We start from the raw sequence: 24,742 nt of genomic DNA, 5'->3' as shown, positions 1-24,742 counted from the left end.
GCTGTGCTCCCCTTCCTCCTCCAATGCCTTGCACTGCGAAGGCTACGGCGGAGACGTACCATGGCGCGCAGTTCAAATTTCCGATTCGGCGCCTACGCCGCGCTAAACGTAAAGCCGAACGCGGCTGTCCTCAGAGAGCCGCAGTGCGCTTAGCCATAGAGTTTCCTACAAAAATTTTTGTAGGAAACTCTATGCGCTTGACCACTGGACTCATGGTGACCGCGGTGTAGCCGAGCGCAGCGACCAATAGCAGCCGCGTATTGGAGTGTGCTCTAGAGCACATAGAGCACACAGAAAAGAGCGAGGATCATAGGGTTTTTGAAACGAGAGCGTTTGAGAGAAAGGTGACTTCGCGCTCCGCTTGCGAGCTCCACGGACCGCGTGCGACAGTAGAACTTGGCTGAGACGTTCACAACATCGTATGCTACCCGCGGACTACGTTATTTCACCAAGCCCGAGGAGTGGTTCAGGGCCCCTTTAAAAGGATTGAGCCGCGTTGTGAACCGAACGGCACTCTTCCGCTGAGGCGCCGCGCGTGGAAAAGTATATTGTATAGGAAATTCTATGGGAACGTTGTGCGAGGTCCTGCGAGCTAACTGGATTTAAAGTCCCTGAATAAAACTAAAAGGTAGTGACTATAGAGTGTACTCTAGTGGCAACATACATTTATCTTGCCGCCGCCGCTGCTGCGAGGAGGCAGGAGGGAAGGTCTACGTCTCCCAATTGGTCGAGCACCGTCAAGTGGTATTTTTCGCGCCCTTTCCTCTATTCTTTTCTCTTTTTTTGTGTGTGGTGAGGCTTTCGCAAAGGATTTCACATTTAAGATGTTTCGTGGCTATAGCCGCGTCATTGAAGAACTCAGTTTTTCTTTTGTTTTAACGCTAACAATATGGCAGAAGATCCGGTACCGTTGTCAGATGGGAAGAGGACTTGGCACCTTTGAAGGCGCCGCGTCCATGAGCTTACGCACTCATCAACCCAGCATCATTCGATACGTTGAGCCCGGTTCCCCCCCTCAACCCGGTTTGACTGGGCGGGGGGCTTTGGTTCGGGCCAACGGTCCTTCCCAGACAAGGGGGCTGCTGTGGTGCAGCAGAACTGAGGGACTGCACTCAACACACAAACAGCCATGTCGGTCTTACAGGACTCAAGCCTGACTGACCCTCGGACTGCCTTGATACCAAAGAGGCCAAGGCATAGCCATGGAGAGCACCAAAGCCATCCGCGGAGCAGCGCGACCGCCCATATGGGTGCGCCACCACAGGTTTCAGCTCTGGGTTCCACTGAGCCAAACAAAACCCCGTAGATCGACTGGTACAGTCGAGCGACCTTATAGGAGCATGCGCATCATAACTTAATGGATAGCTTTCCACCTGACTCATCAAAAATCACTGCAGGACGGACCCACACTTCGAAAAACTTCTCGCCCAAGCGGTGCCGCTCCCGGGTGAGATGGAACCAGACCTCCTTCCGTGCTTTCGCAAGCACTTCGTGAAGGCCCGGTGCCCGATCCCCGAAACCTGCATCGCGACTTGCCAACCAAACTTGGTAGGAGCACTCGGCGAGGAGAAGCACGAACTGGTTGACCACCTGATTAGGCAAAGGGTGCAATAATCGAACTGTCTGATAAGGAACGCCTGGGAGGTTAAAAAGACTAGCAATCCTACGGAGAAGAGCTGCAGGAAGATCCGGTGTCTGCGTCCAGCGTCGGACGTCGCCTCGGCAAAACTTTTGTCGCAATGCCTAACCACGCATACCCAACCACTTCTCTACCACCAAAGCTGCTTATACCTTGTCTTTCATTCTTTACAAAGTTATTCCTCAGAATTTGAAGAACGGCAGCCCACAAACAAATGTAATGAAAAAGAACACAGACCGCGCATAGCCTTTATGTTAGCTCTTAGACTGAAATATTAAAACTGCGGAACTATAAGAGGAGATCGACCCATGCAGGACGCCGCGTTTCTACCAGAAAGCTCGCCGAGGCGCAGCCAGCATTTCCCGGCAAACATTATACGGTTACATAAGCTGCAGTTCCTGGGAAGCATGAAAAGCAGTAAGGAGTCTTTGTACGCTATCGCGTTCCTTTCTTAAAGGCGAAGCTTAAGCGTCCTCCACATATTTGTTAGGGATTGATTTTAAGAGTACTGGAGGCGCAATTAAAAATGTCCGAACGGAGGGTTTCTCTTTTTCGACGGGGTATGCATGGAGCTCAGGCACGGGTAAGCTTATGTACGGGTGCTGTACTCGGTGCTCGTTCAGATTTGTTTTCCTGATTGCGCTATCGTCAACAGGCGTATGAAGATATGGAGTGCGTAGGCTGTGTTCCGTCATATATCATACCAGAAACGTAACACGTGTTATTGTTGTAGTACTGGGAGTTCGTAGCTTTGTCAGTCAATGCTTTTGTTAGACGCTGCAAATATATATTGCGAGGACAAGCTGTATATACCAGTGCAGTTCCTGGGGTTATATATATATATATATATATATATATATATGCTTTCTCCGCTTCGCCGTCACGGCAGGATAGAGTGGTGCACGAGTTTGTCGACTCATATTGACTTGGAACTGTGCAAAGGGGGAAAGTGCTCATTAATGGAAAACATTTCTGTATGTAACTTTCGTCTTTGCATAAGCTTTGCTCACAAATCAAGTACAGATATTGTGATGTTTACGCTTGAGAGCAACACCACCAGTTTGTCATAAAAGCGTAGGGCCAGTTTCACTGCATAAAGAGATGTCAGCGTCATGACAAAACGACGAGAATAGTTGAGATGCGTTGATAGGGTACGTTTCTACATGACGCGATCGCATTATTCAGGCGAATATGTCACGCGCGTTGCGTTCAGTCATCATGGTACTGAGATGATTGAATTATGAAGCTGCACAAGCTGGACACATGACAGTCTATTGGGTACACGCGTACGTACTTCGAGCAGCGCAAACGCATCCGAGTTGTTGAATCGGCAGCTACATGGTGCTGCGCACACGCAAGCGCATTGCTTGGCGTGTTCCGGCTGAACCTTCATCGCAGCCCTTTCACGCCGGGCAGGTGTCTTTAGAAAGCCAAAGAATCTGATCAATGCAATAGAAATAACTCGCGAAGCGGGTTTATCTGTGCAAGCCGCGACAGTGTTTTTGCCTACGAGTACTGCATGTCCGTGGACGACATAACAGTCAAACAAAGCTGTGGCCCTCTGGCATGTACCTGCATATAAACATCGTGCGCATTACGTATACATTATTGGCAATACAAATAATTCTGATTTTCGTGCTAGTATTAGACACTACAAGGAATTTGTCCACAAAACTAGCCCCAAATTAAGCCTTCTTCTAACTGGAAGCAAGCATGCAGCCAACCCGCAGCTACAAAACACGCGCGCAGTTGCACGCCGCAAAAACACATACAAAAAAAAAGAACATCTGCTTCTGCCAGTTTCATAGCGTTCCGTCATCGCTCCTAGCACAGCTCACAATAATCAAACCTTAAGTACGGTAAAAATTCATGCGCAAACACCCAACAATTTTGAATGTCGCACCTTCCGAGCGAACGACCAAACTGCGAGGGCGAGCTACAAGAGAAAGTGCAGGCTGTGAGAAGGCCAGGAGAAGGAGAGGCCGGGCGAGGAGGAATGTTGCTATCTTTTAGTTTTATGGAACCATGGAAATTACGCTCTCTCCATGCTCTTCGAACCATAGAGTTTCTGACTAATATTGGCGGCGAGGAGTTACGGAGTCGCCATCTATCGGAAGCGCCTCGCTGGCGTAGTATGAGGGATCACGTGGCGCGCTCCTCATAGGTTTTGCTGTCAGCGCTCGCTGAAAACACCACGCGCGAGCTCTCCCGGACATTTCTGTAAGTACTTTCGAAACGAGAGAAGTTTCTTACTGTCTAAATAATAATATTGGGCAAACTGAAAGCACACAATCGTTTACAGACGCTATCTCTTTACCGAATACGTACAGCGAACGCCACTGCGCGAGGTCGCCGCGATGGAGTCTCCCGAACCGGCTTCTTGCGTGAAAGGTAGGTAAACGCTGGGAGAAAACTATGTGAAATATGTTCTTATAGTGTTTGCATAACTAAATGGAGTGTAATAGAACGAAGCCCCAATGCAGCGACCGACTGCGCGTCTGCATGCTTGTCCGCGCACTGTGTCGCTTTCACCGCGCGCGCGTTTTCGCACCGTGCCATGAGCTTTAGGCCGCAGAATATGAGCATTTGACAGTATACAAGCAACCATTGTTGCGTGGGCGCTATCAGAGCTGTTCAAAAATAATTTCATTGTAGAGACTTCGACGCCTACGGAACTGTGATGTGCCGTCGCGACGATTCAATCTTTTTTTTCTTCTAAATTCTTCGACCTTTCAATACTATTTCTCGAGTTGCGTCGCACTGTATGTTTATCGGTGTTCTCAGCGTGCAATTTCCCTAGTAGCACGCTTTGTTGCCTCAGTGTGGCCACAACGTTAGCTTCTAACATTGCCTTAACGTGGCTAGTGTCCTCTTTTTGCAACGTTAACGCAACATACATAAGACAACGTTGAGACAATATTGCTCCAATGTTACATCAACTTTCAGTCAATGTTAAAGCAACTTCTGGAGACAATATAAATGCAACATTGCTACACCTTTTTATTTGCACACATGCAACGTTCCCACGACAATGTCACTGCAATATTGCCGCAATGCTGTCATAACATTTCAGAAACTTTGAGACCGCATTCTAAATCACTGAAATATTTCAGCTATCAATGGTTGCTGGTCAATAAAATAATCTCGTGAAAGGCTAAACAGTCTGCAATGGTATCCTCATACCACAACGGTTGTGGTACACTGAGGCAACACTTGCATTGCAGTACACTTGCACTGCTCGCCAGCTGTATGCACACCACATGCAAGCTTGCGCTCGAAGCAAAAAATAAAAAAAATTAATGTAGTAATGGTGAGGAGAAGTGATCTAGCTGGTACCGGCTTTTCTATTTGGGCTTCAGAAATAGCCCGAGAGGGCAGACAATTATAGCCTATAGCATGAATGTTATAGCAATGTCATCGTAGGTGGTTCAACATTTATTCATCATTTGACAATATTGCTGCAATGTGAAAATGACCACTTTAGAGCAACGTTATCAGCATGTTGCTTGGTAACATTGCAGCAACATTATCTAACGTTGAAGAATGTTAGCGCAACATAATACAACATTGGCAATGTTGTTGCAACGTTGCAGTAACATACTGTGCTACTAGGGTTCCCGCTGCTCCTTTTTTGTAATCCAGTGCATTAATTCATAACACAAACATGACCATATGCCATGCTTTTTTTTTAATGTGCTTCTTACCGCTGCCTTTCCATTCCATTGAACTTGCCAGTATCTATAGCATCGACAAGTTCATAGACCAAACCGTCATGACATTAGTCGGGCAGCGGACTCGGGCGAGCGTCTCAGTGCGCGTTTTCAGAACATCGCAGACCGGGCGCCGTAGCAGAAATCTTCCTCGCATCTGTGCTTGCTGCATACCAGAGTTGTAGCCGATGACTGTTTGCCGGTTTTATGTTCCGCGAGCCAAGCTTCACGCAGCTTCTTGTCCTGCGGCTACGTGTGAATAAGCCTGACACCGTCCTCCGTTACGTGCGTCCGGCCCTGCGGCACCGAGCAGTAGCCTACCATGTTGCGCGCCTTCAAAGGCAGCCACTACCTATTGTAGTGCTTTCAAGCGTTGTAAAGGAGACACTCGAAGCGGGAAAATTTCGCCACTAAACGAGGACCGCAGCGTACTAGGGAATTTAAACTCGTTTTCAGCTCGCTTCGGCGCGCCCGAAGCAGCCGACGCGCCCGCTATGTCCACGTGATCCCTCCTAGCACGTCACGCCGACGGTGGCGCCAGCTTTTCCAGTGGTGGAGCTCGAGGCCAGTGAGAAACTCTATGATTGGGAGGGCCGTAGGACATAGAGTTTCTGTGAGAAACTCTATGCCGTAGGAAACGTAACTCTATGGTAGGAAAACAAGCCAGCGCGCGCCAATCTCGGTGGCCATAATACGTCTAGACTAAGTGCTACTATCATGTATAGATGGCGTCACATACTTCGTTTTTTCTTCCTTTTTTTTTGGTTTTAGATTCGGCCTACCACGGCGTATTCACTTTTGTGACGTTGTGATTCGCTCGTTTTTGGCGCAGCGGCGTAAATAAACGGCATTGGTTGCGGCGCTGCGCGTTCGATGTGCCGCGTTTCACATAGTAAAACATGACGATTCAAGTAAACATAAACTTGGACATGCACCCAACGTGCGTGGACCTCGTATTCCCGGAAGGTGTACCCAAGGGCGGAAGTGTCCAGCTAAATTTACTCCGCCTTTCGTCCAGGTTTGCGTACGTAAATGAACGCGAGTGTGTTCCCGTCGTCAGGCGGAGGGCAAGCGTACTCGACCAGCGTTATCTCGAGGAGAACATCACGGTGCATGCGTTTCACGAGGACGACGGCCATCCGTTGTGCTTTCTGAAAGCAGCGGCAGCAGGAGCCCGCGATGCGGGAATTCAATGCGGAGAAGGAACTGCAGCAGCCGTCACGGGCAATGACAATACCACTTTGTCGCTGCCAGCGGTTCACGAAACGGTTGATGACACAGAAGCAGACGTTGTTGAAGCCGGCAATGACGATGTCGTCGCCGAAGAGGACTTCGTGGCGCGGGAAACTACAGTGTGTGGTAAGGCAGAAGCCGCGCCCCGATCGCGTTTACCGCAGTCATTTACGTACGTCTGCGGAGTTTGTCTTTTCCAGTCGAAGCACAGGGAAGAAGCCCTGGAACACGTCAAACGTCACGACAGTGTTCCCGACCATGCTCGCGCTTCCGAGATCAACAGGCCTCCATCGAAGGGAGCAACCGTGCGCGACAATATCGTCATACCGAAAGTGCTTCGGCCGAAGAAGAAGGCTGCAGTCTTCAAGTGCACCGAATGCAGCAAACAGTTCCCGGCCGACGGTCTGTTGCGGATTCACGTACGCATATACCACGGGGGTCCGCTGCAATGCAAGCACTGTTCGTCCAAGTTTCGCAGCGAGCAAGAGTTGGACAAGCACATGCAAAGTGACCATCTGGATCGGGCGCCGTACCGGTGCTCGTACTGCGCAAGCGCCTTTTTCAACGCCGACATGTTGGCGGCGCACGAAGTCAAATGTCCCGTCGCCAGGCAACAGAGGCAGACAGTCGCCTGCCAGCTGTGCAAGTTCACGACGTCCGAGGCGAGCAGCCTGTGCCAGCACATCCAGGAGGCACACACCGAAAAGGTGATATACACGTGCGAGCCTTGTGGTCACCTCTCACTCGACTTCAGTGTACACCAAGAGCACGTCAAGAGCCACGGACCAGACGGGAAGGCCCCATCGCGCAGTCCAGCCCCGACATCTCGTGGTGGGGAGTCCGTACAGTGTCCCCTGTGCAAGAAGGACTTTAAGAACAGCCGCACGCTCAAGGAGCACATAAAGCGCCATCCAAGGTCTGTGAGACACGTGTGTGAGCTTTGTGGTGAGGGAATCACAACAAATGTGGCGCTTATCAAGCACCTGAACCGACACAACAAGGAGGCGGCGCGCAAGTACCAGTGCCTCTTCTGCAGTAAGTGCTTCCAGACGACCTTCAGCGTGAGCCGCCACATGAAGAACATCCACTTGTTTGATCACGAGCACGGTTGTGAGCTCTGCCCGCACAAATTTGCGACAGTCAAAGAGAAGGCGGACCACATGGCCAAGGCTCACGTAGTAGCTATGCCGAAGGGCAAGCGTGTCCACAAGTGCACCGACTGCAATTTCGAGACCGAGAGCTTGGGTCGATTTGAAAGGCACAGGGCGTCGCACACAGGTGTTTATCCCTATGAGTGCAGTGAATGCCCCAGGCGTTTTGCAGCCAAGGAGGAGCTCAGCCGACACATGCACATCATCCATCCCAAGGGCCAGCAGAACTGTCCACAGTGTCCAAGGCTCTTCCAGGCAGGATGCATTTTATGTGCTAGATCAGCAGTGCTACCCCATGAGCTCATTTTGTTTTTATGCACACAACTGTTGAATTTGTCTTTTGCATTTCCGAGGGTAATGCCTTGGTCAAGAGGGGTTAGTAAAGTCAACAGCTGTTAATTGTAGCTTACTTTAAAAGAGCATTGAGGTAAATTTTAATGTTGTGAAAACTCTGCCACATGTTTCTTGTGTGTAAAAGGAGGACACTCAACAAAAACGAACGTTTCAAAACTCTATTTGTCACCAAATTTGGTAGTCAAGTTTCATCAGCATTACTGTGACATCATGACACCCAGCAAAATTTAGTGGCTTCATCCAGCTGTAAGGCTTCGCATAAATAAGACTTCATAAAAAAAAAATTACAAGTGCTGTGCATCTTTCTTTCGACTACATTCACACATGGCAGCCATAGTGATCATAGAAACAGAGTAAGCCAGCATACCTCGTGCAGGCTTATTGTGCCAGTCTGCCATCACGAAAAAGGAAGAGATACGAAAAATGTCCACAGATAAGATGTGCTTTGTAATGCCATTTGTCTCACATAAACAAAACCTGCCATACAACTTGGTTTAACCAAGTTTTGCGTAGATGGCACAACCAGTCTACAGAAGTTTCATGTTTGTAAATTGTCTTGAAAAAGGCAGGAAATGTGCATTGATGGTCACATGAACGTACTTGATATTCACACTTATAGGCTTAAATGGACACTAAAATCAAATATTAAGTCACTCTAAAGTAATGGATTAATCCTCGAGAACATCTAAGGTGTCAGTATTATTGCAAACAGGGCTTTAGTAATTGATAAATTCAGGTAAATGGAGGACATGATTTGAGACTTTCCCGGGACATTGAAGCACCATTTTACTTGCCAACAGCAGTAAAAGGGGCGATAGTGGCACACATAACGTCAACACTCCACACACAGGGGTGTGTTATTTGAATTGCGCTGAAGGTATGCAGACCCTTCAGGCATATTTTCTCTTAAACTAAGTCTTCTCTTAGCATGAAACAAACGCTGTGACATTTCTGGAATGTTATTTAAACAGTCGCATTGACCTAATATTGGCCCTTTAAGAGAAAGGCTTGAAAATAATGAAATTCAGTAGTTTCTTTGGGAATTTGATGTGATGCCTTTTAATAACCTGCATTTCAGTCATTACATACATAAAAATATGAATGCAAAGACTGGTGTCAGAATTTTTCCTTTGATACCATGCAATTTGCATGTCATCTTCTCTGCAGGACCAACTGGAATTTGACACGCATCTACAGTTGCACCACGATGGCCAGTCACATCCATGCGAAGAGTGCGGCCACCACTTCGAGAACGCGCAGGCACTTCTCGAGCACCGCAACAAGCGACACGACCTGACCCTGCCTTACGAGTGCCGCCTCTGCCACCAACGCTTTTGCAACATCGGCCAGCGGGTGACGCATGTCCGCAAGTGAGCACACGACCATTTCACGCAGCCATGTTCTCAATCAGAAACTGTTACAGTCAAATCTTGCATCAAAATTGAGCCTGACACAATAATACCTTAGTTATATTTTGTGTTTGTTAAAGGGCTTCTTACCAGGACCCATTGGAAATTATAATTATACACTGGAGCTTGTAAATTACCATAGAGGGAGTGTTTTGCAGCAAGAATTTTTTTAATTGGTTAATTAATAGGTGAGATATAATGAATTTAATTGATGCACCACCATGCTGCCGTCAGGAAGCGAGCTTCACAACCAACATAGACACATTCTGCTCTGAATAGCATCTGTAAGTGACATTCCTCCCCGGTATTCTATTGTACCAATGCCGAGGAACCGCGTCACGTTTAGGTCACAAGCCCTGCATCCGCATTTCTCTTTCTTCTTTTTATCTTTTCGTTGCGGAGTGCACTTCCAGGGCAGTCTTTAGATTGATTTCACTATATCCGAAAGGTCATTATATCCTTGTTTGCTATATTTAGGTTTGACTGTAGTATCTGTTTCAATTACTTCCAGTGCAGTGAAACAGCACTGCCAGAAAATGGTACAAATGCTCAATTTACTGACTGCAAATTTCTTGGGCATCGCTGCTATGTATTTACCATAGCTTAAGGACGAATGATTGTCAACATATCCGTTCTCGATTGCTTTCAGGGATCCCTTGTTTAAGGTGCACTCACTGGCTAAGCCAGGGGAAACATGACGAGACAGGCTTAAATGTAGTTATCAACAATGGGCAAATAAGAGATGCTACAGGTTGAAGATGTCTCGGCAAGGGAACTTGTCTTCATCAGGGTACTCGACTTTCTCTTTGCCGTGATGAAGACTAGTCCCCCTGTTGAAACATTGGCTCCAGGCTGAGGCTTCATTGTGACCACTTTGTCATGCTTGGCCCTTAAAGGGCCCCTAAACCACTGATCTTGTAGGCGAGTTAGTGATTTCTCTCTCACCTTCGCTACCTGCTTTACAGATGCTCTCTCTTCCTCGCTGCATCCTTATCTAGGAGATGCATCGTGTTTGCCCAAATGTCAGATTGGCGCTATTTTTCTTCTTTTTTTTGGAAATGCCATCTACTTCCAGTTACCAATAGTCCGTGCTTTCTGGCTACATGTAGTAGCCCCTACATTTGTGGTGCAAAACGCGCTACACGAGGTGCAATCACTTGATTGCGCAGGACAGGCAAGAGAGACGAAAAGGAAAAGTGGGTGTGCGACTGCATGGCAGATGTGTGCTAGCAAATGTATTGTAACTGACGTCCCTCACAGATGAACCAATCGACAGCTTTTTACCCTGATATCATGTGAATGAGTCTGTTGAATTATTGGCTTCCATGCGGCACGCAGCACTGCCATATTTGCAAAGGTGATCATCAGGCCATTCTGTACACGATGCACGTGGTCATTTAGAATGTGTCTTAAGATGTCAGAAGTACCTTAGGGGCTGTTTAAGCGCAGGCACATGTCTTTTCAGCACCTTCTCACGTAGTCATTGAGTGCATTGAAAGGGACAGCAGAAGCATTGTGGCATCAACAGATTCCCACTGTGATAACTGCTGCAGCAGCTCAGCAGCCATGGCTGAGCACAAGCTTGCTGGTTGCAGTGTCTGTATTCCAGTGTGGAATGGAATGAAAGAATGCCTCGTCTAAAGTGCATTGGAAACACACTAAAGGCCAACTGCAATGATATTTCACTTTGCGCAAAGTGGTAGTAAGTGAGCAGTATATATATACTGCTAAAGCACTCTTCGCAAAGTTGCAGGACTGCAATTGTCTAATTTTCTCATGAGCAGCCTTTAAATAGTGCCTGAGAAGAGGGGGCGCATAGATGGTGGTCTGTGGATGTAATGCAAGTCCCAACATGTCGTCTCATATAATTGGAAGCACACTGTGGGCAGTGCCTAATCTCGAAGTTCATGCCAATGAGTCACGCATTCCAAGCTATGTGTCAGTTCTGGCAAGCAGTAACAGCAGCATGGCTTGTTTTCTTTTTCTTTCGTTTTTAAATTTTGGTATTACAAACCTCTACTTTCGCGAGCCTTTTGTGATGTATCCAGTCGTATTTCAAATGTAAACATTTTTTATGAAGGCTGCTGTATGTCTACACTTTCTGGAGCTAGGCTTTTTATGGGGTCCAAAATTTCATTGAAGTTGGCCCTTAAGTTTACCCCAAAGGATTGAAATTAATTTGGGGAACTTGACGTGAAGGGGGAGAACTATGCTTTTTTTTTTCTAGGCAGTTCGCTTTTTCTTCCCCCGTGGTGAATTTTCAACAGTACAAGACAAAACACAGCCGGGATTTGTTTGATGGTCAAGCAGGTGTTCTGATACCAGTATAGGTATGAGTCCTACGCCCGTGCCACATAACTTTTCCGTGAAAGCGCTGCAGAGATACAATGGGCTATCATTATACTGGCATACTAGTGCAAACGCATATGTCGGTTACTGCGCGCAGCATCAAACATTTGGACAACACGCTGAAGATCTATCTTACTGGCAAGAGATCGCTCGACCGTAAGCACAGCTAGGTTGCTCAGATGGTTATTCATCATCTTGCTGTGAAGATGAGTCTTCAATCTTCGAAGGCATGAAAATGTGCACTCGCAAGATGATGACAATGCCAGTATCGTCACGGCAATAACACCTAGCTTGTGCAGTTCATGGAAGGCTAGTTTATATTCCCCCAAGACAGTCACCAATTGCAACAGTGTCTCTATCTTGCACATCCTTTCAGCTTCGATGCGCTGAAGAAGTTTCGTTACCGACTTGCACTCAACTTCAACGCCTTTAATGTCGCATCCATAGTGCTCGGCGAAAGGCTTGAATAAGGAGATGTCTATAAAATTCTCACTCTAGGGGTGGAGGGTGCTGACTCTGCAGAGTACATCATTATTCTCTGTGAACCGCCTGGTCAGCTTTGTCATCAGGTGGTCCAAAACAGGAAGAAAAACTTTGACTCTGAATCTTTCCTTTGAATCTGGAGACTCTTCAATGTGCCATCCTTCGCTCAATACATACTTTTATAAATGAAGTGGAAGGCACGTCATTCTCTGCTTTTCTCTTTGGGACACCACATTCTCCTCAGAAATATTGCAGGTTTGTGCCCACACAGCGTCAAATGCATTCTGCGAATTTCTCATCTTGAAGAACTCGTCAATGACTGTGCGTGCCACGAGGCATGCCTGAGTAATATTGCAGTCTCTACATTGCAACAGGTCCGAAAGAACCTTAAGGCGGCCAAGTACCTCGGTAAATAGGCTTAAATAAAAGAGAAACGAGAAGTTCATTCGCTCAAGCAGACCCCTAGCTTCCGTTGCCCACCTGCTGTTTGTAGTGATGACTTCGGCAAGACATGCAAGGATAGCGGGAAAGCTTTTCATTCCCGCTGTGTAAACCGCTATCTGGCAGGCCCATCGTGTATTGGTGAGACGCTGCAGCTTTATCAAAGACAAGCTTTGCTGCACATCTACGTACAGAGAGTGAATTTCAGATCCACTCAGGAAAACATAAGAGGCATTGTAAAATAGAGTAAAAATCCCTCACTGGTTTTATCACCTTGCAGACATCCATGATGACTAGAGTGAGGCAGTGGACGTACACTGCGTGCGGCACTGTCGATTTGCACCGACGAGGACTGACAAGCGTCGTCAGAAGGGATAGTGTACACTCTCCTCAAGCGGAATCAAAAGAGAGCGCTGAGAAGGATTGTTTGTTCATGGAGCATCTCCGGATCTCCCATTGTTGAAGCAGAAAGCTCAGTATGGACGCATTGTTGCTTGGCCTGCTTGCATGTGAAAAAATGTCTCCAATGGACCTTTTCTCCGACATCCTGAGGCAACCAAAAGGTCCTGTGGCGTTGACCGCACGTTGGAGCCTGTTCCGGTGGCGAGGAAGTGAGCGTTTCTTCATGCGACACGAGTGCTGCTTGCAAGCGAGCAAACGAAGTGGCTGAAGCAGTTGTCGTCACCGCTACAGTGAACTAGAAGACTAGAAGGAGTCAGTGCACTGAGCGGAACGGCTGCGCCGCATCGCAAATGGTGCACCCAGGGGCGATTGTAGCTGTGGCACTGTCGTCGTTCACTACTGAAGCTCCTGTTACATCTCAATATGGCGAAAAGCATTTCTTAGACGTTTACCAGAGGCAACCCACCCCATTCATCACCTGCCTGTCCAGAAGCCAATGCAGCATTGACGCTGGCCGTTGACGGGTCAAGAAAAGATCCTCTAGCTGAAGATGACAAGCTCATCCATACAAAGCTAATGGATGAAAGGAGCCCAAGACAATGGCTACCGAAGAACAGCACCAACCTTGGATTCTCAGGTGGCTATGCGATCACATATTTCATAACATCGGAGGCGGATTTCAGCGGAACGGCGTGAAATCCTGGGCGTGATATTGCGACCAATTCGATGTTTGTGACTGGCCGCAGTCATGAGGTTCCCTAGTCTAGTCACCTAAGAAATACGAAGAAATAAAAAGCGGAGACCTTTTGTTCAGAGAGGCTGATGTGAACTCATCCACTAGCCCAGCATTCAACTCTTTTAAACCCTTTATAGCGAAGCTTTCTTTTCCTCTTCCTTCGACTTTCCCACTGCTGCTGCAGCTGTCTGGCACACAGTGTCGTGGGTGGTTCAAAGCATGTGTATACATGACAGGAGCGCGGCAGAGAAGGTGACGCAAGAAACTCACTTGGACCTTTGCACTGTGTCGAATGTGCACAATACCTTCTGGAGCTCCCTGGGCGGGGCCACATTAGCCTCTTGAGAGCTGTAATTATCCCTGACCCCCCACAAAAGCATTGCAGAATCTGCAGCGCTTACCTTTCTTACTAACGTGCATTTCTACAGGGTAGATAGATATAATGGTAGAGAGGAGGGGGGAGAGGAAGCAGAGATAGGGTAGAACAGACGCAGTCACTAAACGAGTGAATTGCCACTTCTTTTGCCGCTCTTCTCTCGCAATTCCCATTCAACAAGAAGGGAGGGGGGGGATGGAGAAAAGGCGACGTGAGAAGGCAACAAAATGCTACTACTATAGACACGACAGCAGTCGCAGGGAAATGGAATAAATTTAAGTACAAGGTACGGCACGCTACGTTTCTGCTATTTCTTAAAAATACACACCATGAAAATATGTCGAGCAGACAACTTACGCAGGCCATGCAGAAAAAGAGCCACATTAGTTAAAGCACACCACAGTGTCTAGGCGACACCACGGAAGTGTCGGCATGTCAAATAAACACTTCTATGCCCGCCGCGGTAGCGTTGCGGCTATGTCATTGCTTGAGGTCGCGGATTTGATCCCGACCGCGGCAACCGCATTTTGACGGGGGCAAAATAAGAAATGCTCATGAACTTAGATTTAGGGACGCGTAAAAGGACACCATGGCGTCAAAATTTAATATGATTCTGTGTCATAATATGATTGCGGTTTTGGCACATACAGCCACATAATTCAATTAAAGTTTATTACTTTTGCCACCATGCGATGTGCCATGTGAGGCAATGACAATACTCAACCTTCTCAGAGGTTATAAAATATGACACACAACAATGCCTCGAGCAAACACCTTTCCCTGTGTGTTCTGTGTACTACGCAGACAAACAGCAGGGATGCACACAAGGTAATGTTTAGCGACAAGTAGCACTCTCGCGTTGGACTAAATGTTGAAGAAATGAAACATTCACCGTCAACATCACCCTTAATGATTGCCAATCAAAGCAAACATTACAGAAAGCTTCGCTTACATCGATTCTCACAGTGCCTGGGATCTGCATAATATTTCCTTCATTACTACTATCGGACATACTCATCGATGAGCTTTGTGAATTCCTGGCCCATATGCCTTTTCGAGCCGCAACACTCACGTGAGCGTTGGCATTCAGCGGCACGCGTCTTCACTGACAGGCAACTATGTTCACGGAGCGGATGGCTGACAGTAAGTGGTGGCTTCCTTCAATGGTGGGTGGCTTACCGGGTCTTTTTGAGAGGAGGCAGTGTTGTCCTGACGGTTTTCTGTGAGAAAAGCTGTGGCTTAGAACGGGTTATGGCCTCTGAATTCGTTTGAACCCACTTGCGATTTTGTGGCCGAGGCTATTACATTTGAGGCAAGAACTTGCCGGTTCACGCAGGCAGACCGAACAACGAAGGAAGTGTAGCCCATTTTTAAACCTATTTAGAACCTTTGGAACCATTTTTATCTTATTACAGTAGTTCACGCTGTATTTCAAGCGCCTATTCTATCACAAGTACGAGGGTAATTGCTTGTGATCAGAAATTTTCTATAATAAATTGTTATGCTTAAAAAGGCTGTCCTTTATAAGTGGCACTGCTCTCATGCTTCTGCCTCCAAATTATGAGACATCAAAATTGACATTTTGTTTCATACCGCCTACCTTGGGTCAGCTTTTCGACGCTCTTGTGGCGGTGGGGCAATGGGGGGGGCAAGCAGAAATCCCCCCTCTTTGCCCCCCCCCCTGGCGCTGCCCCTGACTTTGACTCTGAGAGCAACGGTGACGCAACCCAGCCCGGAACATCGCCGGCCGCAGCCCGGCACGCCAGACTGTAGTGTTTGCACTTAAATTTTTGTGGTGTAGTACCTGTTCCATGAAAATTTTAGATTTTTTCGGATGCAGTACCTATTAGACTGTAATGCATTTTGTATATCTCATAACTTTTGTTAGATTTCGTTCTTAGTAGATATGAGGGTGTCTTTACAAACTTTGTTCAATTTAATCCTGCAATCTTGATTCTGGCAATTTATATCTTTTTTTATGACATTCATCTGGTTAATAAATATTTTATTTGTGCTAAGTGCATTAATTCTGCTTTTTGTTTATGTGTTACAAAAAATAATGAATGCAGTAGTTCCTTCAGAAAAAAAAAAGAAAACTTGCATGACCTACAAAAGCAGCCATTTTCCCCATGATAGTGAAAGGGTTGAAGTGCGAGAGCAGCTTGGCCTCAGAATCCTGTGCTGGGAAATCCGTTGATTGCTCTCGAATGTCTTCTTGCAGGTATCATCCGCGGGTGCTGCTCAAGTCTCACGTGTGCGACATATGCGGCTCGGCATTCCGCTACCAAAGCGGTCTGGCCGTGCACAAGCTCGACAAGCACACCGGACGCACCGAGGGGCGTCTCTTCGAGTGTGAATACTGTGGCAAGGTATGGTGCAATGGCACTTTGAGCTCGCTGTCACTTGGTGCGCTTACGCGCCTGAATGAGCCGATGCTCACTAGTGCTCACTCCCCATTGTTTTCGCAGGCTACACACTCACTCGCACTTACGTTATCTCACACTTGTCGGCACTCACTCGCGTTCCTGCTCACTCCTGCTCACACTCAACGATGCACTGATAAGTAGGGGCATGCAAATACCGAATGATTTCGAATTGATTATCGAATTGAACCAACAAAAAAAGCCAAATGTCGAATATCAAAAAATTTATGACAAAGCTTAATGGTTGTAAGTCTTGGGCAAGGACACATGTTTGGGAGTCTCCTAGCATTGCATAAGAAGAATGTAGCAAGCTGTCAGTAACTTAGGTGCGTAGAAATCAAGATACAGTCCAACCTCAATATAATGCACCTCAGTTTAATTAAATTCACGATGTAACAAACTATTTTCATTTCTCGATCTTAGTTCCATTCAAAACAACGTATATTTTTTTTCAATTTAATGAAGTAATTTTGTGACACATATTCGATTTAACAAAGTTTCCAGCCATTTCAAGCATGTATTCAGAGCTTGTATGGCTACTAAATCTATCAAAGAAGTCTAAAAATGTCAGCCGAGGCAAAAGTCATTTCAAGTGCCCTTTCACATGAAAAGTTTGAGCTGCAAAAACGTCATCAAAGCATGCGCACCGGAACACAGGGAGTGGCAGGCGGTGGGGGTGGGGGCAGAAACGCACGCTTATTTGCCCTCTTCTCTAACATGTGCGTCTCCTCCTTGCGTGTGCCATGCGCGGGCCATATGCCATATCTTGGAGGTAATCTCTCTGTGGTAAGTGCAGAGGCCGAGCCGATACAGTTGGTGCCTTGATGTGCACAGCGTTCTCACGCGTCTAGTGTTGGTGGTCGTATAACCATGAGTTTCCGAGACGCAGTGCTAAGCATTCTCTCACATTGTGACAGCAAGTTTGTGGTCATCAAGTGAGATCTGTTAACGTTTGCCTGAACCTGCGAGGCACTGATAAAACTACAAACCTTACTTCATTTTGTGGCCTCTTTGCTATCGCAATCACGGCTCCCCTGTTCCAGGAAAACTGTTGACCTTTCTTGTGTTTCTATTATTATTATTTCTTTATTTTGCTCAGGTTGAATATGTGCATCTTTTTACACTTTTGTGTTTAATTTGTGGGCTTCGACTATGGGCGCTAAGCCTGGTTGGCCATGTTGTCGAAGATTTACGGCACTGCACAACGCGACACACGCAAATCTCGGATGCCGTGAGCCATGTTGACGCATTGCTCTCGGTGCAATCTACACCGCACGCGCTGGGTGTCATAATTGCGCTGTTATGGCCCAACCATCTTGTGAATTGTTTATAAATGCCTACTAACAAGACACTAACCATCAGAAATGCTGTGGAAATTTGTGAAGTTGTTTTTACTGCTGTAACTTTAAAACCTTGAATTAACAAAATTTGCAATTTAACAAAGCTTTTGCTACAGGTACAAGTTATATCAAGGTTTGACTGCATACGTACAGTATGGTCTACTCTTCCCAAAGAGAACTCCAAATTACTATGCTAGCACTGATTACAGTTCAGTTCGAATACATAAAAATAAGGAAAATATTTTTTATCAATAGAATGTTGAACATAATAAAGTGCTATTTTCCTTCTGAAGCTAAAGAATTAGTTACATTATGTTGTACTGAATACCAATGAGGTTCCCAGTTTAATAGTGGGCCGGTGCTTTATGGCAGTCTTTTATTGCGTAGAATATTTTTGCTTTCCAGTTTTTCTCCGAAATACAGAAATGTTTTCCCATGTTTACAACGGATGGGTTGTCGTAAGGCCAATTTGCGTGGCCAATGGTAGCACGCACGGACCGTGCATCGTTGGGCTCAGTCACCACTCAGCGCATAGCCATCGTTGATGCTGTGGGGGTCGACAGTAAAGAGCTGGCGCCTTTTCATTGTCGGGATCAGCGCCATTTGCCGCCTGTCAAAGCTTCTGAAATTGAGGAGGCCGCGGCTGATTGCCGCAAAGCTGTGTGTGCAGTACCCACATCAGGTCGATGTTTGGGAGCATATGCTGGAGGGCAGAAGCGCTCGGAGAGACAAAGTCCATGACCCCGCCAGCCAGGCGCCCATACGTGGCGCACTCTTTCTGAGGAGGGGGAGGGGGCAGCTGGCGAAGACCGACTCTGTAAGCGCGACAAAGTTTAAAAAACTTTTAACCGTACCGTGTCATGTTTTACTGCAAGAAAGTTCTATAGTTGCTTGAATAACAGCTACCAATATGGATAGAGGTGCTCTGAATTGTTGGGGCCTACAGCAGAACTAGAACAACAACAAAAACAATAGTGCCTTTTTGTTTATGTGAATGCAGCAGAACGCAAAAAGAAAAATGTGCAACAAAGCTGTCAAACGTTATAAAAAGAAAATTTTGTCTACTTATATTTATCCAGGCAGAAGAAAAAGCATAAGTCGGGACATTTGGCCGTTCTGACTGGGTCGAGTCTGGACACTGGACATTTTGTCAAAATTAGGACTTTCTCACCAAAGTCGGGGCTGTTGGCAATCTTAATTTCTACATCGAATATACCATATTCGATTATTCGCACACCCTTGTACTCACTTTATGAAATTAGAAATACGGCGCCTGTGAAAAATGTACCATGTAAAAAATGTCCTTTTGCTTCATGAGAGACAACATTTTATTGTAACTGAACAATAACTTTATTGTCCAGTAACAAGCAGAATTGAAGCAAACTTTGAAAGAATTATTCTGGTAATTAGCGGAGGTCATTAAACTAAAAAGTGAGCTCAGTATGCTGATGTGTTGAACCAAGCACTAGTGATGTGTACTGGAACCTTTATAATGCACGATGAAATGCATGCCTCTGCCAAGAGCCTTCCAGTTTACAAAGGATGCATCCCATGCACCTGTTCTGAATCGTTTAAACCTCTAGGCCACTTCGCATTTTAGCTTCATCGCACTTCACCTTGCCCTGCACGTACTTGCAGGTGTTTGGACGCAGCAATGTGCTGGCCATGCATCTTCGCCTGCACACCGGCGAGCGGCCCTACCTGTGCCAGCACTGTGGCCTGACCTTCCGTAACCCCACCAACCTGAAGTATCACACTGTCAACATGCACACCAAAAACTACGCCGTTTCCTGCCCAATCTGCTCCCGCGGGTTTGTTGTGCGACGAAAACTTGCCAAGCATCTCATGCAGGTCTGTACCCCTTTGCGGATGCGTGTCACCTTCTCCTCTCAGCTGAATTTCCTCTCGGCAAATATTTTTGTGTGTTGAGGCACTTCCTTGAAGTTTTATAATTAAGGAGTACAATAAGCATACATGAATATCTTGGGAAATATCTACAAAGATTCCACAGCTACCTTGGTTCTCCACAAGCAAAATAGAAAATTACCTGTCAAGAAAGGAGGCGGCAAGAAGACACAATCTCTCCAATGTTATACGCTGCATGTTTGGAACAAGTATTCACTCTAATAGACTGGGAGGGATTAGGAGTGAGGTCCAACAGCGAGTGCCTCGGCAAGCTTCGGTTTGCAGATGACATATCACCCGCAAGGATGATATGACATCCACCCCCAGGGTGGATGTCCCCACACCTGGGGGTGTGGGGACATCCTTCTCTGGCAGCTGCTGCGTGTGGCACAGCTGTGCATCTTGAAATCGATCTGCGGTAGAGACAGAGTGCACGAAGTGCCGATAGCTTCACATACGCTGTGTTCTTGCCATTTAGTTTACGTTGAAGTGAAAGGCAACATGAAGGTCAATTAGCACGCTGCTGCTGCTGTGCTTCCTCACTACTGCGTTTGGACAGCAAAAATGTGCACTGTCATTAAATGAGATGTGCTCATGTTTGCATGTGCGCATGTGACAACATGCTTGTTAATTTAGTTAGTTGGTGAATGTTTACAGGTTTATATGGCTGATAAAAGTACTATCGGCACTTCATATAGCAGCTGTCTACTAATTTGCTATTGCAATCGATGCTCCACCTTTAGGGTGAAACTGCGACTTTACTTAGTGGTTTAGGATAATAGGCATACACTACGAATGAGGTGTTTTATGACTGTTCTCTGCACTCCACAAGTGCCAAAATTCTGATGAGTAAATCAGTGAGGACCATAAAATCTGGTCATAGCAACTGCAATGTTTCATTAATATAGCATCTATCTATCATATTAGAAGAAACCACACCAACGCCACTGGCGTTGAAAATTTACCAGGAGTGTCCATATAATTGCTATTGCAATAAAAATAAAAAATGTATAGTGTACCGCAACCATTAAAAGAAAATTTTGTCACTTTAATGTCATTTAAAAAAAAATATTTACTAGCTTTTTCATGAAATTTTAATTCACTATGAAGAATTTCACTCTGCAACAAAAGCTGGACTCTCAAAGGTTAAATATGAAGAAGAGAACCCTTCTGTACCTTCCATGTATGCATGTGTTCTTGTGGTGCTCTGACGGGAAATTGATAGTTTGTCACATCTACCATTTCATTATATCCCATTTTATTATAATGAGGTTCACTTGTACTTGAAAGTGGAGACAGTGGAGTCTGTCATTACATGGGCAGTAAATATCACCTAACTGTGTGCAGTTATAGTGCCAGACACACAAACCATATTTACTCTGTGCTGGAAAAATTCGCCAAAATATGGCGTGTGCATTAAAATCAAGTATGGAACAAAAACTGCAGCAAGTGGTGTCCATATTTTGCTTCCCCCATGTCGAATACCACCTTCCAATCTCAAAAGCCATGCTTTGCCATACTGCTAGCACTGGTAGGTTGCCATTACTAGATATCACCTATGGCTGGTGTCCAAATTGCGCTTGCTATTACCTCAGAATATTGAAGACTGATCTCAAAAGCCGTGCCTTTTCGTACTATGTACGCCAGAACTTTGTCAAGCTCAGATGTAATGAATTTCTTTTCTTTCCAAGCAATATAAAGAAATCTCTATTTATCATACTATTCTAAAAATCTGGTGAAGAAACAGTCAAGAGTATAGCATTTTAAATTCTTTAAGTATGACAATCGGGGTGGGCATTACAGTCTAGGGTGAGCTGGAATCGAGTAAATACAGTAAGTTGTGAGAGGCAAGTTACGCATGCTCTCTACACACTGTTGCAAAAAGCCGAAGCTCGCCTTTGAGGAATGGTTAATCTTCTGTCCCTTACAGAGCCAATTTTGGAGCTTGAACATGACATACCGCATTAGTTTTGTGACTGAGGTAACCGGATGTAACAGCCACTTGCTGCACCATCTTGCAGGTGCACAAAGTAACCGGCATGGTGAACACGTCATCACGAAAGGGCCGTGCCAAACCAGTCTACATTGAACACACCACAGTGCCTGTGGTGTCGGCGGAGACCGGCGACGACATGGTGCTTAATGTGATGCAGATTGTGGACACTGCCGATCAGGGGGTGACTGCCACAGAACTCAGCCACGCAGTCACGGAACTCAATAGTGACGTCACTACGACCGAAGACACGGTGAGCGCAGTCACGGAAGAGTCTGTAGCGGACAACGTGGTGGAGGAAGCTGTGGAAATGGTGGACATTTCAGGCGTCGAGTTTGTCAGTGGTGCGACTGTGGAATGCTACACCGTCAGTTGACAGGCTGCAAGACCAGCTCAGTTTGGTCATCATACAGAAGGCCCTTTGATGAGCTCATGTAGTTGATCTGTTTTTCACTTGTCATCTTTTGTTAAAGCTAGGGTTATGCGAATATTCGAATGTTCAATTGGGAACAGAATAGTGAACGTTCGAATAATTTAATACGCGAATTGAATATCTAATAGAAGATTTCTCGAATATTCGCTTTTCCAAATATCGGTACCTTCGGTGAATATTATGGCTGTGGTCAATGCCTTGACACGCGCGGCGTTCCCACAGTGTGCTATCTTTATCGGTACAAGGTTCGACCAGGTTGACCGGACCAATCGAAACAATTAATGCTATGTGAACAGAGGGAACAACAGATGCAGTGCGTGTGGAAAGCATGCAAGCATGTGTGAAGATTGGGCCAACTAGCCATCGGAAGGCACGCCGATTACATTGAATATGCGAGTTCACTGTTAACGCACGCAGATTCGCGCAGGTTGGAGCTTTCTGCCCACATGCGAGCACGCAGGCCAACTGGACACGCATTCCCGCGGTAGTTGCCGGCTGGTCAACCGCGGGCCTGAACGCCAGCTCAACAGCGGTCAATCGAACCCATGTGCATGATCTCGTGACCAATCACTGATGAACCATTAGTGACAATCTTTCCCCGACAGTTTGTGACCCGTTATTGCACCGGCCGGTGGTGTATATTATACCGCTGTCGCAAGTACACTTCTGATCATGATCGGGGCCGATCCGGATCGGATTTCTTGATCGCAATCAACAATGGTCGCTGCTATAGGCCCAACAATTTGGATCGAGTTACTACCGTCTGCTGATTGTCAGTAACTGCGAGAACTGCATAATATATTGGCTACAAATTCAGATTTGCAAAATTTGGTTAAATTCGAACAATATTTCAATTTTACAACTTATTGCTGGTAAAAAATTTTTGAACGTTTTTTATTGAGCTACCTTCACGTCTTGTTTTTAGCATTTTCAGAATACTGCACTAGAGGGCACAGATGTCAGTCTCCGATCGCAATCAGTGGGCCTGATCGCCCAGGTCCAGATCCTGCAGGATGACAATCGCAAATGACTGTGTAGCAACACCCAGTCAGGATCAAACTCCATCCGAATCGGCCCCGATCGCGATTAGAAGTGTACATATGACAATCCCACACCATTGGCCGCACTGTCTAACCCATTAGGCCTACAAAGCTGCATCATCGGTTGTCGGCGACCGAAGTTACAGTTATTGAATTTACACAGATATATTCACAGCAGTCGCACGAGCCTCAGAAAGCCAACAAACTGCATTGCCAACGAAAGCGAGTGCACGGAATGAGCTGTTGCGTGTCACTTAATGATTAAACTTAGATGTTTTCTTCGAAATAAACAGATTCTTCAATGGCTTGACTCCTATTTATCTAACAGAAAGCAATATGTTCACATAGGTGCAGCAGGCTCACCACATGCACCCATCCACTCAGGTGTTCCGTAAGGTACAGTCCTTGGGCCACTTCTCTTTTTACTTTATTTATACGATCTAGTACTTCATTCACCAGTGCATTGCCATTTATTTGCAGATTATTGTGTTGTCTATTTTAATATTCAGTCAGCTGAAGATCAAATAATATTGAATGATTACCTGAAAGCCATCGACAATTGATGCAGGGAATTGCTGGCATCAATCGGATATTTCAAGGTGCACATACATGTCATTAACAAGAAAGAGAAATCTGTTAAAACACACATGCACCATAAACAATGTCGCAATTGCGAGGGTTGACAAATACAAAAAAAAATTGAAGGACACTTTGTAAATTCCAAAGTGTGTTCTGCGAAAGCATGTTAGCCTGCCGCATGCGCATTCGCTCATTCTTCTTCTGGCGTTTGGTATCGGAGGAATCCACATTCTTGGGGCGCTTCTCCAAACCGCTTGCCGTGGAATCATCACTGGGCTGCTTGGGAGCCATCTGACTAACTGCTGCAACGAGACGTCTGACGAAGGAGCGTTGCCGCGCACGCCGCTGTGCCATCACGTGATTGCTGAGAGAGTGTGAGGGGGAGAGGCCACCGCTGGCACCGTTCGCGGGCATGGACGGACGGACGGTCAGATGCCACGAGTATGAGCCATGAAAGGCTTTTGCCTTAATATCTTTGTGTGATCATACACAAAACACTGAACTGGAATGCTCACATTAAATACATAGCATCAGCAGCATTCTACAAATTGTGGTTACTGAGGCACCATTTGAAACACACTACAAGTAAAACAAAGCTTGTTGCTTACACATCATTAGCAAAACCATTATTTGAATATGCTAATGTTGTTTGGGACCCGCATTCTAAGATGAGAATATTGCCCTTGTCGAAAGTGTACAGACAAAAGCACTTCGTTTCATTTATAATGCCTTCAACCGAAATACAT

The 24,742-nt window shown here is 46.2% G+C and overlaps 1 protein-coding gene and 1 pseudogene across 1 annotated transcript; one reads left to right on the top strand and one right to left on the bottom strand.

The window, feature by feature from the left end:
- Positions 1–6,112: 6,112 nt before the first annotated feature.
- Positions 6,113–23,727, top strand: LOC135915539 (zinc finger protein 93-like). Its single transcript, XM_070532278.1, has 5 exons — positions 6,113–7,988; positions 9,255–9,457; positions 16,505–16,652; positions 19,685–19,897; positions 21,973–23,727. The coding sequence occupies exons 1-5, from the start codon at positions 6,249–6,251 to the stop codon at positions 22,318–22,320; spliced, it is 2,652 nt and encodes an 883-aa protein (XP_070388379.1). The 5' UTR covers positions 6,113–6,248; the 3' UTR covers positions 22,321–23,727.
- LOC139054993 (zinc finger MYM-type protein 1-like) lies at positions 11,908–15,329 on the bottom strand (annotated as a pseudogene).
- Positions 23,728–24,742: the final 1,015 nt, after the last annotated feature.

The sequence above is a fragment of the Dermacentor albipictus genome, chromosome 1, assembly GCF_038994185.2.
Source record: "Dermacentor albipictus isolate Rhodes 1998 colony chromosome 1, USDA_Dalb.pri_finalv2, whole genome shotgun sequence".
NCBI classification, from domain to species: domain Eukaryota; kingdom Metazoa; phylum Arthropoda; class Arachnida; order Ixodida; family Ixodidae; genus Dermacentor; species Dermacentor albipictus.
Note: the sequence above shows the minus strand (reverse complement) of the source record. Positions and strands in the feature narration are given on the sequence as shown.

Excerpts from the sequence above, each read along its gene's own strand:
- LOC135915539 (XM_070532278.1), top strand. The coding sequence starts at position 6,249 with ATGACGATTCAAGTAAACATAAACTTGGACATGCACCCAACGTGCGTG. Across the intron at positions 7,989-9,254 it reads AGTGTCCAAGGCTCTTCCAG|GACCAACTGGAATTTGACAC; the intron begins GCAGGATGCATT and ends TCTTCTCTGCAG. Across the intron at positions 16,653-19,684 it reads AGTGTGAATACTGTGGCAAG|GTGTTTGGACGCAGCAATGT; the intron begins GTATGGTGCAAT and ends ACGTACTTGCAG.